Source organism: Canis lupus, chromosome 15 (genome assembly GCF_003254725.2).
Source record: "Canis lupus dingo isolate Sandy chromosome 15, ASM325472v2, whole genome shotgun sequence".
Taxonomy (NCBI): domain Eukaryota; kingdom Metazoa; phylum Chordata; class Mammalia; order Carnivora; family Canidae; genus Canis; species Canis lupus.
This window is the reverse complement of record NC_064257.1, coordinates 55923599-55947859: the sequence shown is the minus strand read 5'-3', so window position 1 is coordinate 55947859 and position 24261 is coordinate 55923599. Positions and strand designations below refer to the sequence as shown.

Genomic DNA, 24261 nt, shown 5'->3' with positions numbered 1-24261 from the left:
GTTTTGTTTTTAGTAACCTCTACACCCAACATTGGGCTTGAATTCACGACCGAGATGAAGGGTTGCACGCTCTTCCGACTGAGCCAACCAGATGCCCTGATTATCACTACTTCTTAAAAATTATCTATTCTCTTTATAATTCACTCTCTCTTTCATATACCATCCAGTTTTTCCTCTAAAACATACCTCACATACATTCCTCCATGCATACCAGTTAGGTTCCCAAGGAAACTACATTCAGAGAAAGCAAAAGAAGATATATAAACCCTTAATTACTTGCTAAGCTTTGATGCCAAATCTCAGCCTCAAATCCTAGTAAGCTGGACTGGCCAGGCTCTGGAACTGGAGAGGATCAGATGGAGAATTCCAGCTGTGAGGATTTGAGGCCACCCAGAGCCTAAACCAATGTAGGTCAAATGACCTCCTCTTCTGCCCCCAAAAGGTCACACAGGACCTAATCTGGTGGTGAGGAAAAACCCTTACTGGGAATCCCAGCCAGCAAGAAAAAGAAAAGAAAAAAAAGAATTGTAAAGACTGCTTGCTCCGATGCAGAGGGAAGAGTTGGTCAAGGCCCTATATCCCAAATATTTCTAGGATGGGAAGACAAGAGGAGACTTCTAAGCAGAGGGGTGTTAACTGACAGATTAACAATATTTTGGGATTTCTTTTGAAGGAGATGAGAGAGCCCATTATTTTCTCGTTGAGGGTAACGTTGCCCCTCCCCAACTAAATATATCTCTGGAGTACTGGAGGCCCAGTGTCTTGCACATACAGGTTTCTAAAATAAAGGGAAGGAAAACAGGTCTGACATTATGACAATACTTTAAGCCAAGGAAGTTACCTACTATGGCCTGCGGATTGGACCACAACAATTCTGACAATCAAGTGCTAATTATGACACAGTTCTGAAAAGAAGCTTCCTCTTAATCAGGTACTTAGCATGCTAGTGGGTCAAGGCAAGCTCAAGAGAACTCCCATTGCTACACTGTGTTAAACACAATATTGACTTTTAGGGTCCAAGCTGTAAAAACTCAATACACGCTAGAATAATCTAAAGAACAGCACAGCAAAGCAATCAGACACCAGATCAAAGTCCAACACACCCTGGACTTGAAGGAAAGAAGACTGGAAGAAGGAAGACACAATGATGATCAAATTATAAAGTATGAGTTTGCACCTACTGCAACTAGACTGCTTTTTAACTGCTTTATTTGGAACAAGCAGAGGTTGCACACTGCTCTTGGCACATCATCTAAACTAGTAGTCCATGCAATTATTGAGGGCAGTACTTAGCACTTCAGTGAGATAAGATCACTGGACAATTAAAAGCTTTTCCTCTTCCTAGTTTCTGAGGCAAATGCCTCTCCCTCTCTTCCCCTTTCTCCCTCCTTTCCATTTGTAAAAAAAAAATCTATCATAAGTAACTGCACTAGTCCTCAAACACAAACTCCTCTCCTTGGTGTAAGTCTGGAATTCAGGACACGGCCAAAACTGGCTCTTCACAAATGTTTGGGAAACTAATCAATAAAAGAAGCAGAGCTCTCAGGAAACGACTTAGAGAAAAAAAGAGGTCCTGAGATATACAAAGAACTATCTGGGGCGGCAGGGGGACGATTAGGCCGAGCACAGAGGCTTTTCAGGGCAGTGAAAATACTGTGTGGGATATTAATAAGGATGGGTATATGCCATTTTACTTTTGCCCCAATTCACAGAATGTAAAATACCAAGAATGACCCCTAAGGTGTACCACAGACTTTGGGTGAGTTTTATCATGTGTCAACGCAGGTTCACCCTTGCGTTGTGAAAAAAATGTACCGCTCAGGTGAGTGATGATGATCCTGGGGGAGGCTATGCTTGTGCGGGGGCCAGGCTATAGGAGAAATCTCTGTACCTCCCCCTCAATTTTATCTAAACCTGAAACTGCTCCAAACAACTGTCTTTATTGAAACAAAACAAACCAGGTAACTCTATCTGATAGGTTTACCAGGGATGGATTCCACCATAGGCTGGGAAGCCAAAAAGGCAGGAATGTGAGGTTACTGGCTGGTAATCATTTGTGGCTTCTTCCCCTCAGAGATGAGAGGTCTGAGGCTGGGGAAGGTGGGAAGACTAAGAAATTGTACAAATGTGTTCTGCTTGCTGATGTCATCTACAGTAAAGCTGCACTAACTTGGATCCAGCACCAAAGTTTAGGGTAAGGTACCTGTGCTGAGCAAGTTGGTTCACCAATCCATTACTCAAAACTGTGGTGGCACTCCAATGCCTTCAGAGAAGGAACTCCACTTTCAAATGGCAAGCTACTTGCCATTTCCCTACAATCTGGAGATGGCCAAGAGATGGGATTAAAACAAGGAAGTAGCTGGAGCAGCTGGGGGGAAAAACAAATAATACTTAAATCTCTGAGAGTTGTTAGAATTACCATTTATCAAATGCCTGATAGGTGCCAAGCGCTGTATGGCCTAACTGATATATATTATCTTCAGTCTTCAGAACAACCTTGCAAGAAAAGAGATTTTACAGAGATTTTACAGATGAAAAAAACTCAGGGTGGCATACGTCGTAAGTGGGGGAGGCAGGTTTGCTTGCAAGAAATGCAGACCCACAACAAAGTCCTTACTTTTTCCATTAATCCTCAAAGTGTAGAATGAAGACCCCTCTCATCAACTCTTTGGGGTCACCTAAACTTAAATTTAAAATTAATGATGCTTTCAAGGCCCAGCACAATCTGGTCCCAATGGATCTTGCCTCACTGAAGCATTCTTATTTCCAAAAACCCAGTCCATTCATTAAGCCAGGAACACATCGAAGATACATCATCATCCTCTTCATCTCTCTGAACATATTCTCCCATCAGATTTGACCTCCTCCGTAACGCCTCCCCTAACCAGCTCAGACTAAAGACCCCTATTGTTTGCTTTCATCTTAATCTGACGAGGACTACATGGCCCTGGAGTCTACTGCTTCGTATTATCACTTAGCTTTTTACACTTAATGACTATTACTTTTACAATTAAAATGAGAAGCTCCCTAGAAATAATACTTCAGACACATGTCTCCTTTTTTTTTTTAAGATTTATTTATTCATGAGAGACACAGAGAGAAAGAGAGAGACAGAGAGAGAGGCAGAGACACAGGCAGAGGGAGAAGCGGGCTCCACGCAGGGAGTCCGACGCAGGACTCGATCCCCGGTCTCCAGGATTACGCCCTGGGTCGAAGGCGGCTCTAAATTGCTGAGCCACCCGGGCTGCCCCAAGACTACATGTTTCCTAATAAACCTGACAGAATTTACCACAAAATCTAAATCTCTTAGGTACCTCAAATATTAATCTACAGAGTAGGGATACAGATCATGTACTAGTAAAGAACTCAGTTGTGGGTTTGAATTCCCAGCATCACTAGTTAACCACTCAGTAATCTCGAGCAAGCCTCAAATTTTTCAACTGTGAATTATTAACAACTTTATTTTTTTTTAAGATTTTTTAATTTATTTATTCATAGAGACAGAGAGAGAGAGAGAGAGGCGCAGAGACAAAGGCAGAGGGAGAAGCAGGCTCCATGCACCGGGAGCCCGACGTGGGACTCGATCCCGGGTCTCCAGGATCACGCCCTGGGCTGGAGGCGGCGCTAAACCGCTGCGCCACCAGGGCTGCCCTTATTAACAACTTTATAATATAGAAATTAGCTAATAAAAATACCTACCCTCAAAGAAGAACTATGAGACATGGGTGAAATGATTTAAGTAGAAGCAGTTTAGCACAGTGCCCAGCATTGGCAAAGTTTTATTTTCGACAGATATTAAAGTGGTCTCTTAAAATTCTTGAGAAGGAGCTATACATAGGCATCCTAAAAGACTTCAAAGAAGCCATTTACATACGTAATCTATGTCTCCACTGATTAACAAGATTCACAGTATGAAAATACGTCTTTAAAACCATAGCTATTTGCACTATAAAAGAATCTGATTTTTCCCCTAATTTTTAGTTTTTGCTCACACAATTTTATAATAGCAAAGAATAATTTTTTAATTATCCTTAAAAAAATTTTTTAAAGATTTTATTTATTTATTCATGAGACACACAGAGAGAGAAAGAGAGGTGCAGAGACACACAGGTGCAGAGCAGCAGGCTCCATGCAAGGAGCCTGATGAGGGACTTGATCCCGGGACTCCAGGATCACGTCCTGGGCCGAAGGCAGGCGTTAAACCACTGAGCCACCCAGGGATCCCCCTATCCTTAAAATTTAAGACATTTATCTGCAAGCTCATTACTCCATCACATCATCTGTTGTATTGTTGTTTTCCCTTTTATATTACTGTTATATTACAAATTAATGTTAATTATATATTAATACTCATGTCATCCATACATTAATACATTAATTATATTAAAACATTTGTAATTTGGTTATGTTAATAAGTCATCGCAATCATTTAACCATCATAGAACATCCCATGAAACTAACATCACAATTTAGCCACCCTTGTGCTGCTAGACTATTATGATTCTTTTTAGATTTTATCATTGTAATGATAATGTCTAAAGAACATCTCCATGCACTAAAGTTATTTTGCTTTTTTAAACATGTTCATGCAGAGAACCTTTTTTTTTTTTTTTTTTTTGTAAAAATCACTGAGGTCAAAAAAAGCCAAGCACTATCATGTCTAGATAGCACTGACAAATTAAATTGTAAAAGAGCTTAAAACAATATGCACGGACACTGGACTAGAGAAGTGATCAATGACTACCAAGAGGGAGCGAAAAGTCCAAGTTTCACCACCACCCCACCAGTCAGCATTGTTTCCTTGGGGTACTTAAAATCATCTCCACTAAGCAGCCACTGTTGTATGCTATTAGCAGGAGTATAAATAAGTGCAACATCCCTGAAGAGCAAGGTGGCAGAAATTCCATCCCAGATTCTTATCCTAGAAATATACTTGAGCTTATGCATAAGATCTTCTAACCAGCAGTTCACCATCTCCAACAAAAAAACCTGGAAACAATCTAAACATCTATCAATAGAGGACTGATTAAAATTAGTGTGCCTGGCTGCACACTAAAATTAGCTGGGTAGGGTTTCATAAAAAAAGACATGTGGGGTGCCTGTGTGGCTCAGTTGGTTAAGTGTCTGCCTTAAGGTCAGGTCATGATCCCAGGGTCCTGGGACTGAACCTTGCATCAGGCTCCCTGCTCAGCAGACAGCCTGCTTCTCCCTCTCCCTCTTTCCTTGCTTAGAGCCCTAACTCAGACCAATTAAATCTGGATCTCCAAGAGAGCAGTATTTAAATCTCTCTAGGTAACTTTAATGTCCAGCCAGATTTAGGAACTACGAAGTTTAAGTAACGTATTCATACATGCATTTATTCAATGGAATATCAGGTTAACTATTAGCAAAATGCAGAACAGTATACAGGCAACTACCACTTTGTGTGAATGAAAGAGAGTATTTTCTTCTTGTATTTGCATAGAATATTTCCAGAAGGATATAAAAGAAACTGTCATAATAATGGTAGCCTTTGGGAGGAGAAATTGGGGTGTTGAGAGGTTTATATTTAAATGTATGTCATTTTATATTGTTTTGCTTTTTAATCAAGTGCATTTAAAAGTTCAATAATTCAGATAATTTGAATCCATTCAAAAATTCTAATAATGTTGAACAAAAATCAAATCATCATTTATAGACAATTTTTTCAGGAACATATGGCACTAAGAAATGTATAGTACCCCATAGCAGGGGCCAGGTAGCAACGTTCACAGGGTCTCTGTGGAGACCCACATACTTGGGAAGAACCAAGTGGCTACCAGGGGTCCTTCTTTGCCCTTTGGGCATAGACAGTAGTTCCTGCTCTGCTACCTCCTTCTGCCCTAGCAACTAACTTATTCAGTGTACCATTCTAAAGCAAACAGTCATTGCCTGTTATGCTTGGCCAAAATGTTTACTCATAGTTCACTTCCTCACACAGTGTAGGTCATCTTTACATGTCTGGGTTATACATTTCTTAAAGAACATATCAGATTTATAACCCATGTGTAAGTTAGTTTCTCAAACAGAAAGCAGACATGATTCTATCTCTTCTCTGAAGCACTTACTTCATGTTACATGCAAACCATGGTCTCTGCAGGGCTTAGGGGGCCAATACTGTTTCTATAATTAAGTATGCTAAATCTTAAACTTGAAAATAACCAATGAGGGACGCCTGGGTGGCTCAGTGACTGAGCTTTGGCTCAGGGTGTGATCCGGGAGTTCCAGGATCGAGTCACGCATTGGGCTCCCTGCATGGAGCCTGATTCTCCCTCTGCCTGTGTCTCTGCCTTTCTGTCTCTCATGAATAAATAAATAAAATCCTTAAAAAAATAAAAGAACCAATGAGCTAACTTCATTTTATAGTGTATTTCAGATTTACCAAGCCAAACAAGAATACAAATAAATCTAAAAAGTATGGAAGAGTTTTACATTCATCAACACAGCTAAAAATTTGAGAGGTTTGCATTATTTAAATACTTTTTCAACAGGTTACTTTCAATAGCTGCAGGATTTTATAACTGGGTCTCAGATATATTACTTATGTCTCTTTTTTAGTTGTGTTTTGTATTGTTTTGCTTTGAAGAGGAGATAGGTCCCTTTAGAATGAATAGTTATATGATTTTGATATCAGAAAATGTTTCATTATAATTAATGGGAAGAAAAACTGAGTTGTGTAAAATAACATTCCTTTACACAATGCCAATGCATTACAACACATGCCAGAAACATCAAGAAAGGAAGTGCCCTACAAAAAAAAGCATTAATATTTCAAGAGATCAGATTCTGGAATACCAGAGAATCTTTAAGGACTGTTGATTTTCAAAACTCTTAAATGCATTCATTCATTTATTCCTTCATTCAGCAGGCTTTTACTAAACGCAACTTCCTGCCAAGCACTGCATTAAGCCCTAGAGACACAATGACAGGGCTAGGATATAGAATTCCCATATCAGTGCTCTAACCATGACATGTCCATTTCCTTGTTTCAAATATCAAATATATGCTTTAAAGTGGGAAATTTAAAAGATATTCTTCTTATTTCTCATATTTTATAAAAGACCTTGAGGAAACGAGGATAATTAAGAGATGACTGGTAACACACAATTTTTCCCTATAAGCCTAATGTTTTCAAATGTAAGAAAAAGGAAAATGCCCAATCTTCTGGATAAACCAGGGAGAGAGAGTTGGCAGTAAAGTATTTATAAGGTGTTAAAGGCAGAACAGATTAGACTGGTGATATTGTTGCTTCTTCCTAACACATCTTAAATCAACACCTGTTTCATCTCTCGAGGAACGTGCAGGTTAACATCTAACTTGCCTTCAACTTGCAAAGAAATAGAGTTGCCATGACAACTGAATGAAAAGTTTAGTTAGCAGAATTTATCCAATGAAATGCAAAAATCCACTCAATGCCATTTAACTGATACATGAACACTTGTAAGCAAATTCTATTTTTCTGTTTGTCAAACTATCAAAGTAAATGTCAACCTATTCTCTAGAAAGTTTCACGGATAAAATATTAACCATATACATACATACCCCTTTTTGTCAGGGGGAGCCACAGATAAGCAAAATTGAATAATAATCATTTGACCGTTAAATCTTTGGCAGTGCTGCATTTAGTATTACAGGGTCTCAAGCAAACCTAAATTAAGGATAAAGCAGACACTTATAAGTTTGTTTCTTGTTATTTCCAGTTATCAAGTAAACTCATGTACATATTTAATTTCTACTTGTATCTATTGCACAGTGCAACTTATTCAAATAAGTAGACTATCAATTTTTTTTTAGAAAAAATATTTCCATCATAAACACACAGAGTTTAGGCTGTTCACATATGCTGCATAATCATTAACTTCCAATATGCAAGTAACCTTACTGAAACCAGACTAAAGTCCCCACCAGATACACAGGTTCTCAATCTGTCCTCCTCAGTTTTGGTGGGATAAACTTCTACTGCACCTGTGCCTACTTTCAACATAGCATGAATTGGTTGTTATTTTTGATTAGACAGCAGTGGATAATCAAAAACCTGTGATCATTTATTTAAAGACATATTATAACAAATACAGAAGTGCTCTTATTTGATAAAAAAAAAAAGTTAGGTGTAGTGATAAAATCATCTTCCTAAAGCAGTATATATAAGGATAACACTATGCTAGGCACAAATTCTAGAGTATAATCTCTAAAATAAACAAGAGTATAGGGACAAATAACTAGAAAAACATTCTAAATATATATAAATTAAAGTCATACAGGGAATCCCTGGGTGGCTCAGTGGTTTAGCGCCTGCCTTTGGCCCAGGGCGTGATCCTGGAGTCCCGGGATCGAGTCCCCGCATCAGGCTCCTGGCATGGAGCCTGCTTCTCCCTCCTCCTGTGTCTCTGCCTCTCTCTCTCTCTATGTCTATCATAAATAATAAATAAATATATATTTTTTAAAAAGTCATACAGTTAAAGAGAGAGAAGTATGATAATTGGGAATCCAGATTATCCATGCTAATACTAAAATCTTATATAACAGAAGGAGCACTCTGCTATCCAACACTTATCCACAATGTTATAGTATTAATGACGGCATTTATGGCATTTCACATATTGCATTATTTTGGCACAAACAGAAAGCACAACAAGAAAAAAATGCGTAGCATGGTGTGTTAGAAGACACATTGTCCTTTTCAGAAGTCCATTATAAAGGCAGCTGGTCAGATTCTGGCTAAACACAAGTGGGATGCCAGCCCATCTCCTTCCATCCCCATCCCACCCTCCCATTCAAGCACTGGTTACAAAAGTGCCTGTGTAGCCCTGAGAAGTGAGTCATGGATATTCCATTTACAGATGGGGTGGGGTTGAGGGAAATCACTATTACATGCCCAGTTAGCTGGAAAAGTCCATCCTGTTTTTCCTCTTTTACATAATAATCATTTTTCACAAACCTGAGATAAAGAACACTTGGTAAGTAGGAACTCACCAAATATTTCAGCACTCATACACAAAAGGGAAAGACTTACTTTTACAGCCAAGGACATGACCTCATAGAGCAGGCCTAACAATTCACATTAGGCAAGGGGCTTGTACAATCAGGATAAAACATTTGTTCCTTTTCGCCCACACCAAGAAAAACAGTGGCTGGAGAAATAAGCACAGTGCCAGTTCCCAAATCAGATTCACCCACCAGGAGTTCACACAGACAGCCAAAGCATTTCATGAGTGCAAAGACAATCTTTTACAACTTCCTTTGCCAAGGAAACAAAACAGCAAAGTGGCTTCCTTAAGCTGACCTCACAAGTAAACCATGAGAAATACAACCTAAAGCCATAATGACAAAAATCAATGCTCTCTTTAGATCTATACTCTGTGCATTAAAACACCACATGCCTGGCCCATCTCTCTATACCACCTACTAAGCCAAATGACAATGCGTATCATGACCAATTCACATTTCAGAACTTAAAATGATAATACATATCTTAGCTTTAAAAATATCTATTCCAAGCCCCTTGATTTCTCCAAGTTCTCCCAAAATCCAACAGGTTGTCACTTTTTCTAAACATATTTGAAATAAATCTTAATTAGATCTCTCAGTCATCAACTGAAGACCTGCACATGGATCCCAACTTGTGTTCTGAGTCACAATAAAGATTACAGTGGGCTCTGAAGTGTGGGGAAAGCAGTGATCCTACCCAATTAGTAAAATTTTTGCATATGTTTATTGCCTCCAATTATCAGTATCACCAATTAGGGACGCCTGGGTGGCTCAGTGGTTGAGCCCCTCTGCCTTGGGGTCAGGGTGTGATCCCGGAGTCTCAGGTAGGGTCCCACATCGGGCTTCCTGCTTGGAGCCTGCTTCTCCCTCTGCCTGTGTCTCGGCCCCTCTCTCTGTCTCTCGTGAATAAATAAATAAAATCTTAAAAAAAAAATCACCAATTAAATCAGCCTCCTAAGGCTTGTAATGAACTTAGGTTTTAAGCACATTAAAATTCACAGCATATTACCTTTAATAACAGGAACTACCAGTTATTTTAATGAAGAAGAAAATTTCTATGAAGAGTTTTTATTCAAATCAAGTTTCTTCACAAATATTATCCTTACTCCTTCCACTTCTCCCTCACAGCATAAAGTACTCTGAAGACTAACATTTAAAACAATTTAAACCACAAAAGCCACACAAATCCATCAGAGCAAAATCCAAAATACCAACCAAAAATAATACACAGAAGAGCAAAATTAACTTTTCAGCTACACCTTGGCAGTCACTGGCTGGTGTACAGTGCTCTCTCTCTTCCATATATGCATAATCAATCACACACTCCTATTTTTAAAAACTAATCATGTAAGTTTGTATCTTTTAACTTTTACTATTGAGAACTCCTGTGTGTGTGTATATATACACACATGTATGTATATGTGCACTTGTGCATGTATATATGTATACACACCTACACGTAAAATAATGACTCGGCTGCTGCAGTGTGCAATGGGTATCATTTTGCCTAACAGTATTTCCCCCTTTAGCTAAATAGGATTTCTTTCTTGACAAGAAAAATAGCATATAATTCTGGAAAACAAATACACCATACTCCTAAAAACATTCCTGAACTCCCAGTCACCTCTATCCAAGTCTGAGTTAACAGCCTGCTGCTGAGTGTCTTAACACTCCTCTAAAAATTTAAGGTCTCTATTTCACCACTGACAATGTCAAGGTAAAAAAAAAAAAAAAAAAAAAAAAAAGAGTAAATATAGACATGTCAATTCAGTTCTGTCTCAGGTCTCCGAAGAATGGTTCAATTTTAATAAAGCCTCAATGTGAATAATAATGGGGACGCCTGGGTGGCTCTGTCAGTTAAGCATCTGCTTTTTGCTCAAGTCATGATCCCAGTGTCCTGGGACTGAGCCCTTAGGTGGCTCCTTGTTCAACAGAGAGTCTGTTTTGCCCTCTCCTCCCCTGCTTGCGCTCTGTCCCTCTCTCTCAAATAAATATAAATTTTTTTAAAGAAAGGTAAATAATACTGAACTCCATGACTTAAAAGGCTCTTGGTAATACTTAAAATCATCTTGCACTGCATTAGATTCTTTTGAAAAGATTTTCAAACTCATTGTATTGCTTCCTTACCACCTACATACTACCTAGGACATAGGACTGGTGCTGTGAGTTCACAAATGACAAAACTGAGAAGCAGAGAGAGAAATGAAGAAACTTGCCCAGGCCCATGTCAACATGGTCTCAATTTGTCTTCCAAGTGCTTTTAACAGAACCCATTGCATTAGCTGGAACAGTCCATTCTTGACCTCTGCCAAAAAATCTTTAATAAACCCCCACGGTGTTGGGCATGTTTCAGGACAAGGAGGAATGATGTAATGATTATGCCAATAAATCCAAAACCACAGGCAAGGAAACTTCCAGGAACACTTTTAGAAAGTAGAAAAAAAGAAATCAAAACTGCTATTTATGTCATGTGTGTCACATGTCTTATGTTATAGGCATTAAATATGAGTGTCATAGAACTACACTGTTTTTTTTCTCAAGAAAATTCTCCCTACTTCAGAAAAATCTCATTAGAAATGCATATATTGGGCAGCCCGGGTGGCTCAGCGGTTTAGCACCGCCTTCAGCCCAGGGCCTGATCCTGGAGTCCAAGGATCGAGTCACACAAGTCACAAGGAGGAGTCGGGCTCCCTGCATGGTGGGGCCTGCTTCTCCCTCTGCCTGTGTCTCTGTCAGTCTCATGAATAAATATATAAAACCTTAAAAAAATGCATATATCTTAGGAGCTAGCAGTGGGAGGGGAGGAAGCACTTTGTGTGTAATTTCACCCTGTCCTACCCTCAGTCATACTAGGCATGAGAACAGAGAGTTCTTAATGCTGTACTTAATGTAAAGATTTACTCTTTCTTTATCATTGTTTCATTTATCTTCTTGTTATAGTTTCCAATGTGTGTTTTGCTGTTTATTCGTCTTGGTAAATAATCTGTTATCCTTTAGATTGCTAATTCCAGTAGGCAGGATCATGAGTGTCCTACCTTGATTTACACAGGTGGAGCACAAACACATGAGCATCAGATGCTATTTGATAATGATGATAGGTGGATTGAATTATACTCATACTAACCCTGTAACAGAGTACTTAAATTTGTTCTAACAGAACAATGTAGATTAGTACTAACTAGGCCATTTGGCCTTGGAAATTCAGAATTGGAGGGGAGAAGGAATGGAATCTACTTCTAGCATTTATACTACTGGCTACTGAGCAGCTGAAATGCTTCCACTTACTACTCACGTCACAGGTAATATATAAGCTTACTCACTTCATTTAATTGGTCCAAAATAAAATATTTGATAACCTATTATCTTTTCAGCTCCCTGTTGCATATATATTTTAGGTGAAGACTGGCCCACTAATTTAACAGAGACATTAAAAAAAAAAAAAAAAACACCATAAGATAAAACCTCAAACTTGAACCAGACATGTGAGTCCATGGGCATAAGTTGGCTTTTAAAAACTCCTAATGTGAACATGCTGACCTCAAATCTAAAGTAACCAGGAACCCAATTTTACTTCTGACTTGAGCCACTAGACAAATCACCTCTTTCTGCTCTACTTTATCCTTCTAAAACAAAGGGTTGTTCAAATATATATTTATGTCTCAACCAATTAAAAGCAAAACTAACCTGAAGACAAGCAAATAGAAAATACTCTCAAATTTCAAGACCATCATGGAACTTTATAGTTTACGTGGAACTTTAGAGTTTACACTTCACAAATACCATAGTCATATATTGTTCCTAGCTACTTCTCCCAAACACGTGAATTCAATCTCTTTTGATTTCTTTTGTTTTCCTAGAAGGCTCTTTCCTCAAAGTTATGAAAGGGCTTTTGTTGAGGTCCCAAACAAAATACACTTAAGGAGTCTTGACTGTGATGTTCCTCTTTTTAGATGGAACACCAGAAAGCATGAAGATCTGAAAATGACCTATGAGATAAGCTATTATATTGAACAAAAAAAAAAATCTCCTCTCTAATCAACTATAGTGTGTGAAAGCCAGAGCAGTGAGAAGGAACAGTAAGAAACAGAGGGAAGTGCCCGGGAAGTGCACAAGAATCAAGAGAATAACACAGAGGGCAAAACCTGATGAAAGGCCAAACTGCAGAGAACTGGAGAAAAGTTTAAAGTAACTAATGAGGGGATCCCTGGGTGGCGCAGCGGTTTTGCGCCTGCCTTTGGCCCAGGGTGCGATCCTGGAGACCCGGGATGGAATCCCACGTCGGGCTCCCAGTGCATGGAGTCTGCTTCTCCCTCTGCCTCTCTCTCTCTCTTTCTCTCTGTGACTATCATAAAAAAAAAAAAAAAAAAAAAAAAAAAAAAAAAAAAAAGTAACTAATGAAAGTCCATCAAAGAAAAAGAAGAGAGATAAAAAAGGCTTTCCACAAACCCTAAAACAAATACATATATGTGTGTGTATGTGTATCCCCAAACATGTATGTAAATATAGTATTATAAAGTTGGATCTTATTTTTTACTTAGACTTTTCTCCAAAATGTATGTTAATATACTCTACAAAACTGCCCAAATTCTGATTCCCCTAGGAGACTTTCATTCCCAAGATCCACAAGTTATATACTGTATTTAAATGCACTGAAAAATACAAATTCACGTCAGGAATACTAGGTCTTTAACCTAAGGGTTTCACTTGAACTTCTCAAAATCTATTCAACTGTAAAGTGGGTTCCTAAGGGCAGCTAATCCCCTGGATTAGGCACCCACTTGCCCCAAAAAGCAAACACCAGCTCCTGTCTGGTAAAACCTGGATAAAATGAAGCACAAGGGCAAGAAAAGGAAATTTTCTAGAAGACTCTTCCTACGAGGGCTACCCTGTATTTAAAAGTTAGGCTGGGTGGCAAGAACAGGAGGAAAAAGACCTGCTTGGGTATCTTTTGTTGAGCTGGTGTGCACAAATCTATTTGTCCCCATCACCCTGCATCTTTACAGACATGTCCTAGTTCACTTCTTTCTGCTAAGGGGCCTCATCAAGTGAAATGGTCAACTGACAGCTCCAATTCTCCCAAACCAATGTCAAAATTCTACCTTAAAAACTTGTAGAAAAATCCCAACGAGGTCAAGGGAAAAAAAAAAAAAAAAAAAAAAAACAGTCCTTGGCATACTTTTGTGTTCTTCATTATATACCAATGGGACAACAGAACACTACATTGAAAATGTTCCCACAAAGTGGGAATCAATTGCCCTAATACGGCCAAGCCCTAAATATAGACACAATTTTTTTGTTGTTGTTCAAAATACACTCAATTAAACTCGTGGATAGAGGAAATGGTGGTGGGCAACTGGGCCGAGAGCACAGGAAACCATGACAGTGTAACTCCACTATCTCCACCAGCAGTAAAATGGCTTTAAATGTCCTTGACAAGGGCTGCCAAAGCAAAGACACCCAAAGTAAAGGGCAAAGTAACACATATGCCCTTTTTTCCTCCAGGCTTTGTTCCCTTGATCGAGTCTGGGTTACTGGGAGGGAAGAGAAGACATTCCGCACCCTGGTCCCCGGTTCGTGCAGGTGATTCTCAGGTGATTCTACCTTTGGGCGGAGGGACACGACATCACGAGCACTCAGAGCAGTGAAAGGAATAGGCTTCCCTACTCAGATAATAAGGATCCAGTTAGTCTAAAGGAAACGTGAGGGGGCGGCCCGGGTGGCTCAGTGGTTCTGGGGGTTGGGGGGGGGGGGCGTCCCCTGGAGAGCCTGCGTCTCCCTCTGCCTGTGTCTCTGCCTCTCTCTCTCTGTGTCTCTCATGAATAAATAAATAAAATCATTCACAAAAAAAAAAAAAAAAACATGAGAATTTAACTGGGGTAAAGTCCTCACAATTTACCTTCCAAACACCACCACACCCACACACTCCCACACACACCTCACAAGCACAGAAACACTGGTCTTCAACATTCCCGCAACTGCAGCAAGCAGCTGTGTTTTAAGTGAAGGGAATTCGAGAAGAGCGAGACCTGGAATGCAAGCAAACCTTAAAACCAAAATGTATTCCAAGTGTCTCTTCGAACTTTCAAGCAAGCTTTATTACACTGGCTCTGGACTTGGTCGGCAACATCCCTGCTTCTGCACGACGTCTGGGCCAACACACGCGGGAGCAGCACGGTGTGGGCGGCCGGAGGTGCTCAAACTCAAAAAATTGTGCTGAAACCGTTAGAGGGACAGGGCTTAAACCTCTCCACGGGAGGCGAGCTCAGGGGCGACGCGGGACACCGTGAAGTCACCTTCCTTCCGCAAGTGGGCTCCTGAGGGCGGGAGAACACGGAGGGTTTTCAAAGCCTGGATCCTGCGGTCAAACTGGGTCAAAACGCAGGCTGCGCGGCTCACGAGGGCGCGTGGCTGTCAAGTTGCCTGCGACTCCGAGTTTTCCTCATCCGCACAATGGGACTTGCGGCCGCACCCACCTCGCGGGCCCTCCACGCCGCGCAGGAACCGAGCGTCCGCCCGGCTTCCCGGCGGGGGACGCGGCCCCGATACCCGCGGGGCCTCCGACGGCGCGTCCGCTCCGGGCCCGAGAGGCGCCGCCGAGGCAGGACCTCGACCGTCCCTCAAAGCGCCTGCCCCGCCGCCCCCCCCCGGGCCGCGGCGGCCTCCCAGCAGGCGGGGACCCCGGCTCAGCGCCCCGTCAGCGCCGTCACAGACCGCGGGGGGCGGGGGGCGCCGCCTCAGCTCGTGGCTGTCGCTCCTCCGCCAACTTCGAAATACTGTCACGTACACAATAGGTCGGAGCGGCCTGAGGGACAGCGCCCGGCTCCGCGGCGCCGCCACCCTCGCGTCTGTGCGGCGCGGCCGGGGTCCCGGGTCCCGGCGGCGGGCGGCGGGCGGCGGGCGACCCTCCCGGGCCCAGACGCTCCGGGGCCCGCTCGCGTCGGCGCGTGCTCGGCGGTGGCCCGGACGCGGCGGCGGCGGCGGCGGCGGCGACGGGCTGCGACGTCCCGAGCGGCCCCCTCCCTCCCTCCCTCCCTCCCCGCGCCGCCCCCCGCCGCCCCCCGCCGCGGGTCCCGCTCCCGCTCCCGCTCCCGCTCCCGCTCCCGCCTCGCCTCTCGGCGCCCGCCCCGCTCACCTAAACGCGGCTCCCTCCTTGCAAGCCCTGCCCTGGGCGGACGCCGCCGCGGAGCCGCCGCCGCCGCCGCCGCTGCCCTTTTTGTTAAAGAGCTTCTGGAGCAGGGTCGGGGCCATGATGCTGCCGCCGCCGCTGCGGCTCCGGCCGTGGCGCTCGGGGGGCCGGCGGCTCAGCGCGCAGCCGGGGGCGGCGGCCGCGGCGGCGGGGCCATCGCGGCGGCGGCGGCGCGGCCGCCCAGCCTTGTGGGAGCGCGGGGCCGCTGCGGCTGAGGAGCTGTGCGCGGCGTCGGGGCCGCCGGAGGCCGGTCATATGACTGAGCCGGCCCGCCGCCGCCGCCGCCGCCGCCGCCTCGCGCGCTGACAGTTATCTCCTGCGGGAGGAGCCCGCAGCCCCACGGCGGCCGCGGCGGCGGCGGCGGCGGCGGCGCGGGAGGAGCGCGGCCGCCCGGGCGGCGGCCATTGGCCCGGCGGCCGCCCGCCCCGGGCTCACGTAACCCCGGCGGGAGGCGCGGCCCGGAGCGCGCGGCCCGCGGGGGGCGGGGGCGGGGCGGGGGGGCGGGGCGGGCGCGGCGCTTAAAGGGGCCGGGGGCGCGGGGGCGGGGCCGGGGGCGCGGGGGCGGGGCCGGGGGCGGGGCGGGCGCGGCGCTTAAAGGGGCCGTGGGGGGGCGCGCGGGGCGGGGCGGGCGCGGCGCTTAAAGGGGCCGGGGGCGCGCGCGGGGCGGGGCGGGCGGCTCGGGCTGCGGGCGGCGGGGCTGCAGCGGTCGCCGCGGCCCTTCGGCAGTGAGCGAGCGAGCGGCTGCGCCGATCTTTGTTCTTGTTGAGACAAAGCCCCTGGACTTGGGTCCCCGGTTCGTGCAGGTGCAAGTGCTCGTTTACTGAAAGCCCAGGGTGGGGGCAGGGGGGAGCGGAAGGGCTTAACCCACGAGGTTGCTGTTTCGCGGGGCTGATTGGAATCTCACGGCCCCCGGGGCAGTGGCCTGTTCCTACCGCGTCCGGCTTGGATCTCTAAGGGGTCGTGTTGTGTTTTTTTGTTTTTTTAACTGTGCAGTCGGATTATTCGCTCTCCAGCATCTTGGGTCACTACACCAGAGTTCTATAAAAAGTTGCCTGTGAAATTAAAACAACAACAACAACAACACATGGAATCCACTGCATAGGTTCAAAAAATAAGAGGAGCTGGTTTGTAACGGAATGCTGTCTTCATGCGCGCTCAGCCATCGAGGCACAGAATAAGCTGCGTCCGCAGCAGGTGCGGAGCGTCCGGCCGGGGAGGGAGGGGTGGTCGTAGTGGAGCCGCCCGAGAGCCCCGGCCTCCGCCCGACGGCGTCCCGACCTCCTGGGGCGGGGAGGGAACCCCGGCTCCGGGCTGCGTCCTCCTCGGCCCTGCAGCGTGAGCCCCTCATTCTTCCTCTCGAGGACTCACAGGCATAAAAGGACGATTCCACGCTTCTCCTTCAGGAGCAGCGAATAGGGAGGGACTCACCTGGATTCTCTTAGACTTGTTCAGGGGCGGGGGCGGGGGGACTCCTGGAAACTCAAAAAGGCAACTGTCTTTTCATGAACGGAAGTAATCGACGGAGTGATCCCTCCTCCTGGCTTTGGTGGGAAACCAGCTGTGAATGATGATGTGCTGAAATTTCACGAAGGTAAGGGAAAGGTGGCAGGAACTGAAACTCCACTCTTTTTTTTTTTTTTTTCCTTTCAGATTTCTACGATTAAAACGGTGGATTGAGTGTTCAGGCCAGCAGGCAGTCCTTGTTTCATGCAATGGAGTGGACACAGTCCCCTGATTTGCAGCTTTGATCAGTCTACCCCATGGGACTACCAGTATTGGCCAGAATCCTATGTGACAGGTATTGGCTTCATCGGCTGTGACTCTATGAAAACACCGTCCCAGGTGGGGTTATGGCTGGCACTTGACCTCCCTTCCTTACGCGATCCCTGCTCAGAAGATGTCCTGTATTGTCCAAACCCAAGCACGTACCCTTGTGCCTACAGCTTTTGTAATTGCACATTGAAGACAAATTTGGCATGGTGTCTCTTGTGTCCCCCATCCCCACCCCCAAGGACTGTTTCAGTTCCAGCCCCAGTCCAAATGCGCGGAATCGCCCAAAAGAGGCAGTTCCAAAGTCAGCCTGCCCCAGACATCACGCTCAACTTCACTGGTCAACTTTAAGTAAAGGGGGGGTGTGCATCTCAAACTGTTAAGGACAGACTTCAGTTAAGCAAGGAAAAAAAAAGGAACTGAAATGGTTCCCTTCTCTCCCTTTGCTTCCTCTCAACACCATATTCTTCCTCTTTCTGGTTCTGGTCACACCACTTGCTCTGAATTTTAAAAGCATACAAAAATCCTGACCAGCAAAATGTGGGGAGATCACTCGCTATAGCTCTCCTCTTCCCAGTTTCATTATTTCTTTTCTTGTCTGCTCAAGGCCTCTTCCATCCATTGGTCACCGCCTCATTCCTGAAGCTTGTCATACACCCCGTCTCCAGCCCGGTCGTAGGCCTGTCTCCCCGCTCCATAAGTCTCATTCACCTCATCCCACTCACCCTACATTAGAAAAATCTATCGGCTGGATCCTCCTGTATGCAGCTGTCACGAGGAGCGGGGAGTAAAAGAGTGTCCTGAATTCTTGGAAAATGACAGAAAAATGAAACAGGAAAGAGGGGAATTGTAAAAGGGGTGACTTGCCTGTCCTGTCTGCTCTGGGTCCTGGTGATGGTTCTCTCCAGTTGATTAATGTATGAAAGTTGCTTCAGGAGTTTCACTTGTGTGGTCGGCCTGCCTTGTACTCGGTGGCCTACCTGCTATCTGCTACCGCTCCTTCCTACCAGAACTCCAGTTTTGTTCAGGGTCCATCCCTCCCCCAGGCCAGTGTGCCTCAGGGTAAACTGACATATCCCCAAACTCTAGCCTGAATGATCTGAGGGTAACCCCATTGCTTTTGCAACCAACCAGGTTGGTTTACTTCTTGGTTCAGGAATGAGCTCATGAGGCAATTCTCGCCAAGGGGACAAGAAGGAAAGGAGCCAGAGGAGGAGTGATTCTGGAAGGTTTCTCTCTCTTAATAGAGAACTATACGGAGAGATGTGGGTCGTTGTTTCTTCCTTTGGATGTTGTTTGTCTGCATCTTATGCTAGTTATCTTACTAGCAGCCTGGGTCACCCTAAGCTGACCTTCCCCATTTGATGGGATAATATTTCTAATTTGAAGCCAAAAGCAGTCTATAAGAGAGGGTCCTGTTTTGTGTTCTCTATTGCTTGTTATGCAAAACAAATAAACCCCTGCTTATTTAACCCTCAGTACACCAGTCATCACCAACAGACTTTATTTTTTCATATTTTTCAGCCATTTGCAAATCATTTATAAGGAGCAAGAATAAAGGATAGTGAAACAATTTTAAAATGAATTTTAGGGACGCCTGGGTGGCTCAGCGGTTTGGGTGTCTGCTTTCGGCTCAGGGCGTGATCCTGGGTCTGGGGATCAAGTCCCACACCAGGCTCCCTGCACAGAGCCTGCTTCTCCCTCTGCCTATGTCTCTGCCTCTGTTTGTCTCTCATGAATAAATAAGTAGAATCTTTTAAAAATAAATATATAAATAAATAAACTTTAATAATAATTTAAACTTAGCAAAATCAAATTTTTATCCTATATTTTTCTGCAATTAGAGAAATATTACCCTGAGCGGGCCATATCCTTTATTTTTTTAAAGTAATTCCTGTGCGCAATATGGGGCTCAACTCTGAGATCAAGAGTCAGACGCACGCTGTACTGACTGAGCCAGCCAGGTACCCCAGGCCGTATCTGTTAAATATTACTATGGGCAGCCCGGGTGGCTCAGCGGTTTAGCGCCGCCTTCGACCCAGGGCCTGATCCTGGAGATCCGGGATCGAGTCCCATGTTGGGCTCCCTGCATGGAACCTGCTTCTCCCTCTGCCTGTGTCTGTGCTTCTCTCTCTCTGTCTCTCTGTCTCTCATGAATAAATAAATAAAATCTTTAAAAAATATATTGCTATTAATCAGTCAATGTATATGTACCAGGAACAAAGTCATCTCATAAATATTGACTCTAAATTAAAAATACATCTCTAACATGCTAGCTTATTCTTATTTTTGCTACTTCTTGCACTTGAATCAACAAAAGTACTTTTGAAAATGTGGGTGGCCTTCAGTCTTGTTGAAAAGAAGATAGCCATCTTTGGGATGCTTGCCTGGCTCAGCCGTTGAGCCTCTGCCTTCCTTTGGCTGGCTCGGGGTATGACCCTGGGGTCCTGGGATGGAGTCCCACATTGGGCTTCCCGCAGGAAGCCTGCTTCTCCCTCTGCCAGTGTGAGAGGCAGACGCTTCTCTCTGTGTGTCTCATGAGTAAATTAATTTAATTAAAAAAACGAAGATAGCCATCTTCTTTACTTCTTAGCTGTAAAGCATTTTCATGTTTAGATTTATAAACAACAATTAGAACTAGCAAATCAAACACATTGGACTTCTTAAATGTATACAATGTATGTCAATTGTATCTCAGTAAAACTGGAAGAAAAAAGAATTAGCAATTCAATGAATTTTTCCTCTCTACATCATGATTTCCTTCCAGTTATATTTGCATATACATTCCCTTTAGCATTTGTTGACTCGCAAACATATCAAGTGTATATGATACAAAACATCAAAAAAGATGACAAAATATATCAAATCTTTTTTGGATGGCTCAGGTTCTTGTTCCAAAATATTGAATAATGAAATCATTCCTGTTGAATTGATAAGAATACCATAAATCTGCTTAATAAATTTTTATTGTTGAATTAACAATTCTGGAGTTTGAGAAAATTTAGGATACCATTATCTAAAGACTCGTCATTTGAGGTGTAGTGATTACTTTTAAAAAAACCAACAACAACAAATAAAATCTTTAAAAAATAAAGACTCATCATCTGATATTCCACTTGTATGATACATTTTACCATCATCATTAAAGCCTAGTGTCTTTTTACGTTTATTTTATAACTTTTCTAATACTTTTGAAGTGTTTTCTTCCATCAGTTTTCTTTGCCATTGTAGGACAAAACATGAAATTTCTGAATTCTCATCAGTGATCAATAAAAGCCTTAATAAAAAACTAAAAAGATAATGTCTCCAGATATTTTTTATACCTTCTTAAAAGATGATGTAGTGCTTTGGACAATACAATAAGATAATGGAAGGATGATATAACAGTGATAACAGTTGATTTACTGTTGAATCAACTTCCTAGGCAATTCCAAATTGTTATTTTGTCTTCTCTAACATAGTATGGAATAGTTGTTGAGTAAAGTTGAAATAACTCCTAGAATGATAATATAGCAAAATGTTTAAAGCTAAAGAAAATTAAGATCACTAAGATCCCATAAATTATGAAAGACTTCAATGTGTCCATATGGCAATTGCAAGATAAAATGAGTTATCACATTTTTAAAGTACATTTGCTTTTTGTTTATTGGAAAAAGTGGGAGTTTAAGAAAGAATAAAAGTCATGAAATATCCATCCTTATAAATAGTTAGAACCTCTCGGAAAAGAAGCTCATACTCTTAAAATTGGATCCAATAGACTCTGGTAGTGCAAGGGTTAATCTATAGTAAATTGATTCTCTGATATTTGCAGCGGAACTCAGTCCACTTGATAATCTCACTAAAGCAATCTGTGACCTACATGGTGCCAAAATCAAGGGAGATTTTCCATCTTCTTGGCAATCAATACAATTGGCCACTTCTTCCTTTTTGAAACTCTCCTTTTTAGTACTATGGACCTCTTCTAGCTTTAAACAACCTGACCAACTCGGTCTCTTCTGGAGGGTCTTCCTTTCCCATCCTTTAAAATATAAAACTCCTCAGGGCTTCTCTTCTCTTCTCATTCATACTCTCCCTCTCCCTAGATAAACTCATCCATTCCTGTGACTGTAAATGCTATCTATATATTGATAACACCTAATCTTTTACTTCCAATCCTAACCTCTATTCTAGATCTTCATAACCAGTTACCTACCTGATGTGTTCAACTGGATAACTCACAGGCATCCCACATTGAACTCTCAATCATTCCTTGTTCCAGAGCCTGCCTCTCCTGCCTTCTTCCTCTTTACCCATTTGTAACACCTGCCTTTACACATTTGTTTACAGCAGAAACCTAGGAAGCATCCTTAACCCTTTGCTTTTTCTCCTTATCCAAAATAATTCTCACATCCACTTCTCTCCCTGACCATTGCCACCACCCTAGTCCAAGTCACGATTATTTCCTGCCTGGTTACTTTCTTGTCCCATCTGGAATCTATTCTACATGCAGCTGCCATAGGGATCATTTAAAAATGTAAATTGGAGATCCCTGGGTGGCGCAGCGGTTTAGCCTCTGCCTTTGGCCCAGGGCGCGATCCTGGAGATCCGGGATCGAATCCCACGTCAGGCTCCCGGTGCATGAAGCCTGCTTCTCTCTCTCGCTCTCTCTGTGTGTGTGTGTGACTATCATAAATAAATAAAAAATTTTTTTAAAAATGTAATTTATGGGACGTCTGGGTGACTCAGTGGTTTATCCCCTGCCTTTGGCCCAGGGCATGATCCTGGAGTCCAAGGATCAAGTTCCATATCAGGCTCCTTGCAGGGAGCCTGCTTCTCCCTCTGCCTATGTCTCTGCTTCTCTCTCTGTGTGTGTCTCTCATGAATAAATAAATAAAATAAAATAAAAAAAAGTAAATTGTTTCTTGTCACTTCTTTGATGAAAACTTTTTCATGGCTTCCCATTGCACTTAATAAAATCCAAAATTCTTCACATAACCTTCCATATAGTTAGGTCCTTCCCTCCCTCCCCAAACTTATCTCACATCCCCCTCCCAGTCACTTGCTATCCTCCAGCCACACTGGTGTATTTTCCTTTCTTCCACCAGGCCTCCTCTGCCTAGGAATGCCCCCAACCCCAGCTCACAACTCTGTCTGATTAACTATCTTTCAGTTCTCAATTTAATGTCACTTATTCACATCTACTGTTCTGACTCTCTCGGTCTCTAGTCTTTTTTTTTTAATTTTTTTTAAAATTTATTTATGATAGTCTCACAGAGAGAGAGAGAGAGAGGCAGAGACACAGGCAGAGGGAGAAGCAGGCCCCATGCACCGGGAGCCCAACGTGGGATTTGATCCCGGGTCTCCAGGATCGCGCCCTGGGCCAAAGGCAGGCGCCAAACCGCTGTGCCACCCAGGGATCCCTCTCGGTCTCTAGTCTTAATTAACGACCCTCCTTCCCTCCAGTGTTTGATATAGAACCCTTTTCTATTCCTTAAAGCACTTATCAAAATTTATCATTAACCAATAAATAAATATATAAATATAAAATTATATAAATATATAAATATATAATATCTTTGTTTCCCACTAGATCACGGCCTATGTCTTGTTGCCTAATATGCCTGACACATGGTGTCTTCTCAAAAGTATATTTATTAAACTAAATGAATGAATGAGCCAATGAGTGAATGAAGTTCACAGTCCCTCCTGCATGTAAGCTCTGTACGCTCACAAAAGAATTCTCTGTAATAGTCACTAGATGAAGAAACTTCCTGAACTTTTTTCACTTATTTGGTTAGAAAAAAAGAGATCACTGCCAGCCAACTCTAAGTCCTCATTATGAAACTGATCATTCATGGAGCTCACAATTTTGCTCCTAATTTCTTGGTTTAATTTTGAAGCCCTTTTGCCTGAGCATCACCAGATTGGTTCAGCAAAGAATCCTGCCCCAGGTGTAAATTTTTTCTTTCTCATTTGCCTAACAATAATACCAACTGCTTTTTCTCTCATCAGCCCCTTACACAAAAGCCTCTTCCTGAGACAGAGTATCCCATATTAGTTAGGATGACTTTGCTGCAAGTAACTGAAGCTCCAGCCCAAATTGGAATAAACAATAAAGGGGTATTTTTCCTCAGAGAACAAAAGATCCAAAGGTAGATCACTAGGGCCCAGGCATGGTACATCAGAGCTCTGATTCTGCTTCTCTGTGTATCTTTTGGCTCTCCTCTCCAATGTGTGTTGGATTCAGGCAGATAGCAATGTGGTCCCCACAGTTCCTGGGATTATGTGCAGATGCAACAACATCCAATAGAAGATGGGGG

At 43.3% G+C, this 24261-nt stretch overlaps 1 protein-coding gene and 1 long non-coding RNA gene across 5 annotated transcripts in view; one reads left to right on the top strand and one right to left on the bottom strand.

The window, feature by feature from the left end:
- FNIP2 (folliculin interacting protein 2) overlaps positions 1-16333 on the bottom strand; it is a 132456-nt gene extending 116123 nt beyond the window's left edge. For 2 of the 3 annotated variants that reach the window (XM_025439201.3, XM_025439203.3), the window contains exon 1: positions 16139-16332. In XM_025439201.3, coding sequence (XP_025294986.1) covers positions 16139-16254 — 116 coding nt within the window. In that variant the 5' untranslated portion in view covers positions 16255-16332. Of the gene's footprint in view, positions 1-15299; positions 15321-16138 lie in introns of all 3 variants that reach the window. The other variant, XM_025439200.3, reaches the window with a different exon arrangement.
- Positions 16334-16852: 519 nt separating this feature from the next.
- Positions 16853-22817, top strand: LOC112654621 (uncharacterized). 2 transcript variants are annotated; one of them, XR_003133170.3, is made up of 4 exons: positions 16853-16995; positions 17186-17386; positions 17843-17990; positions 18570-22817. It is a non-coding gene; the product is annotated as an uncharacterized LOC112654621 (long non-coding RNA). The 2 variants fall into 2 exon arrangements; XR_003133169.3 differs by having other exon boundaries at positions 17843-21056.
- The last annotated feature ends 1444 nt before the right edge of the window (positions 22818-24261 follow it).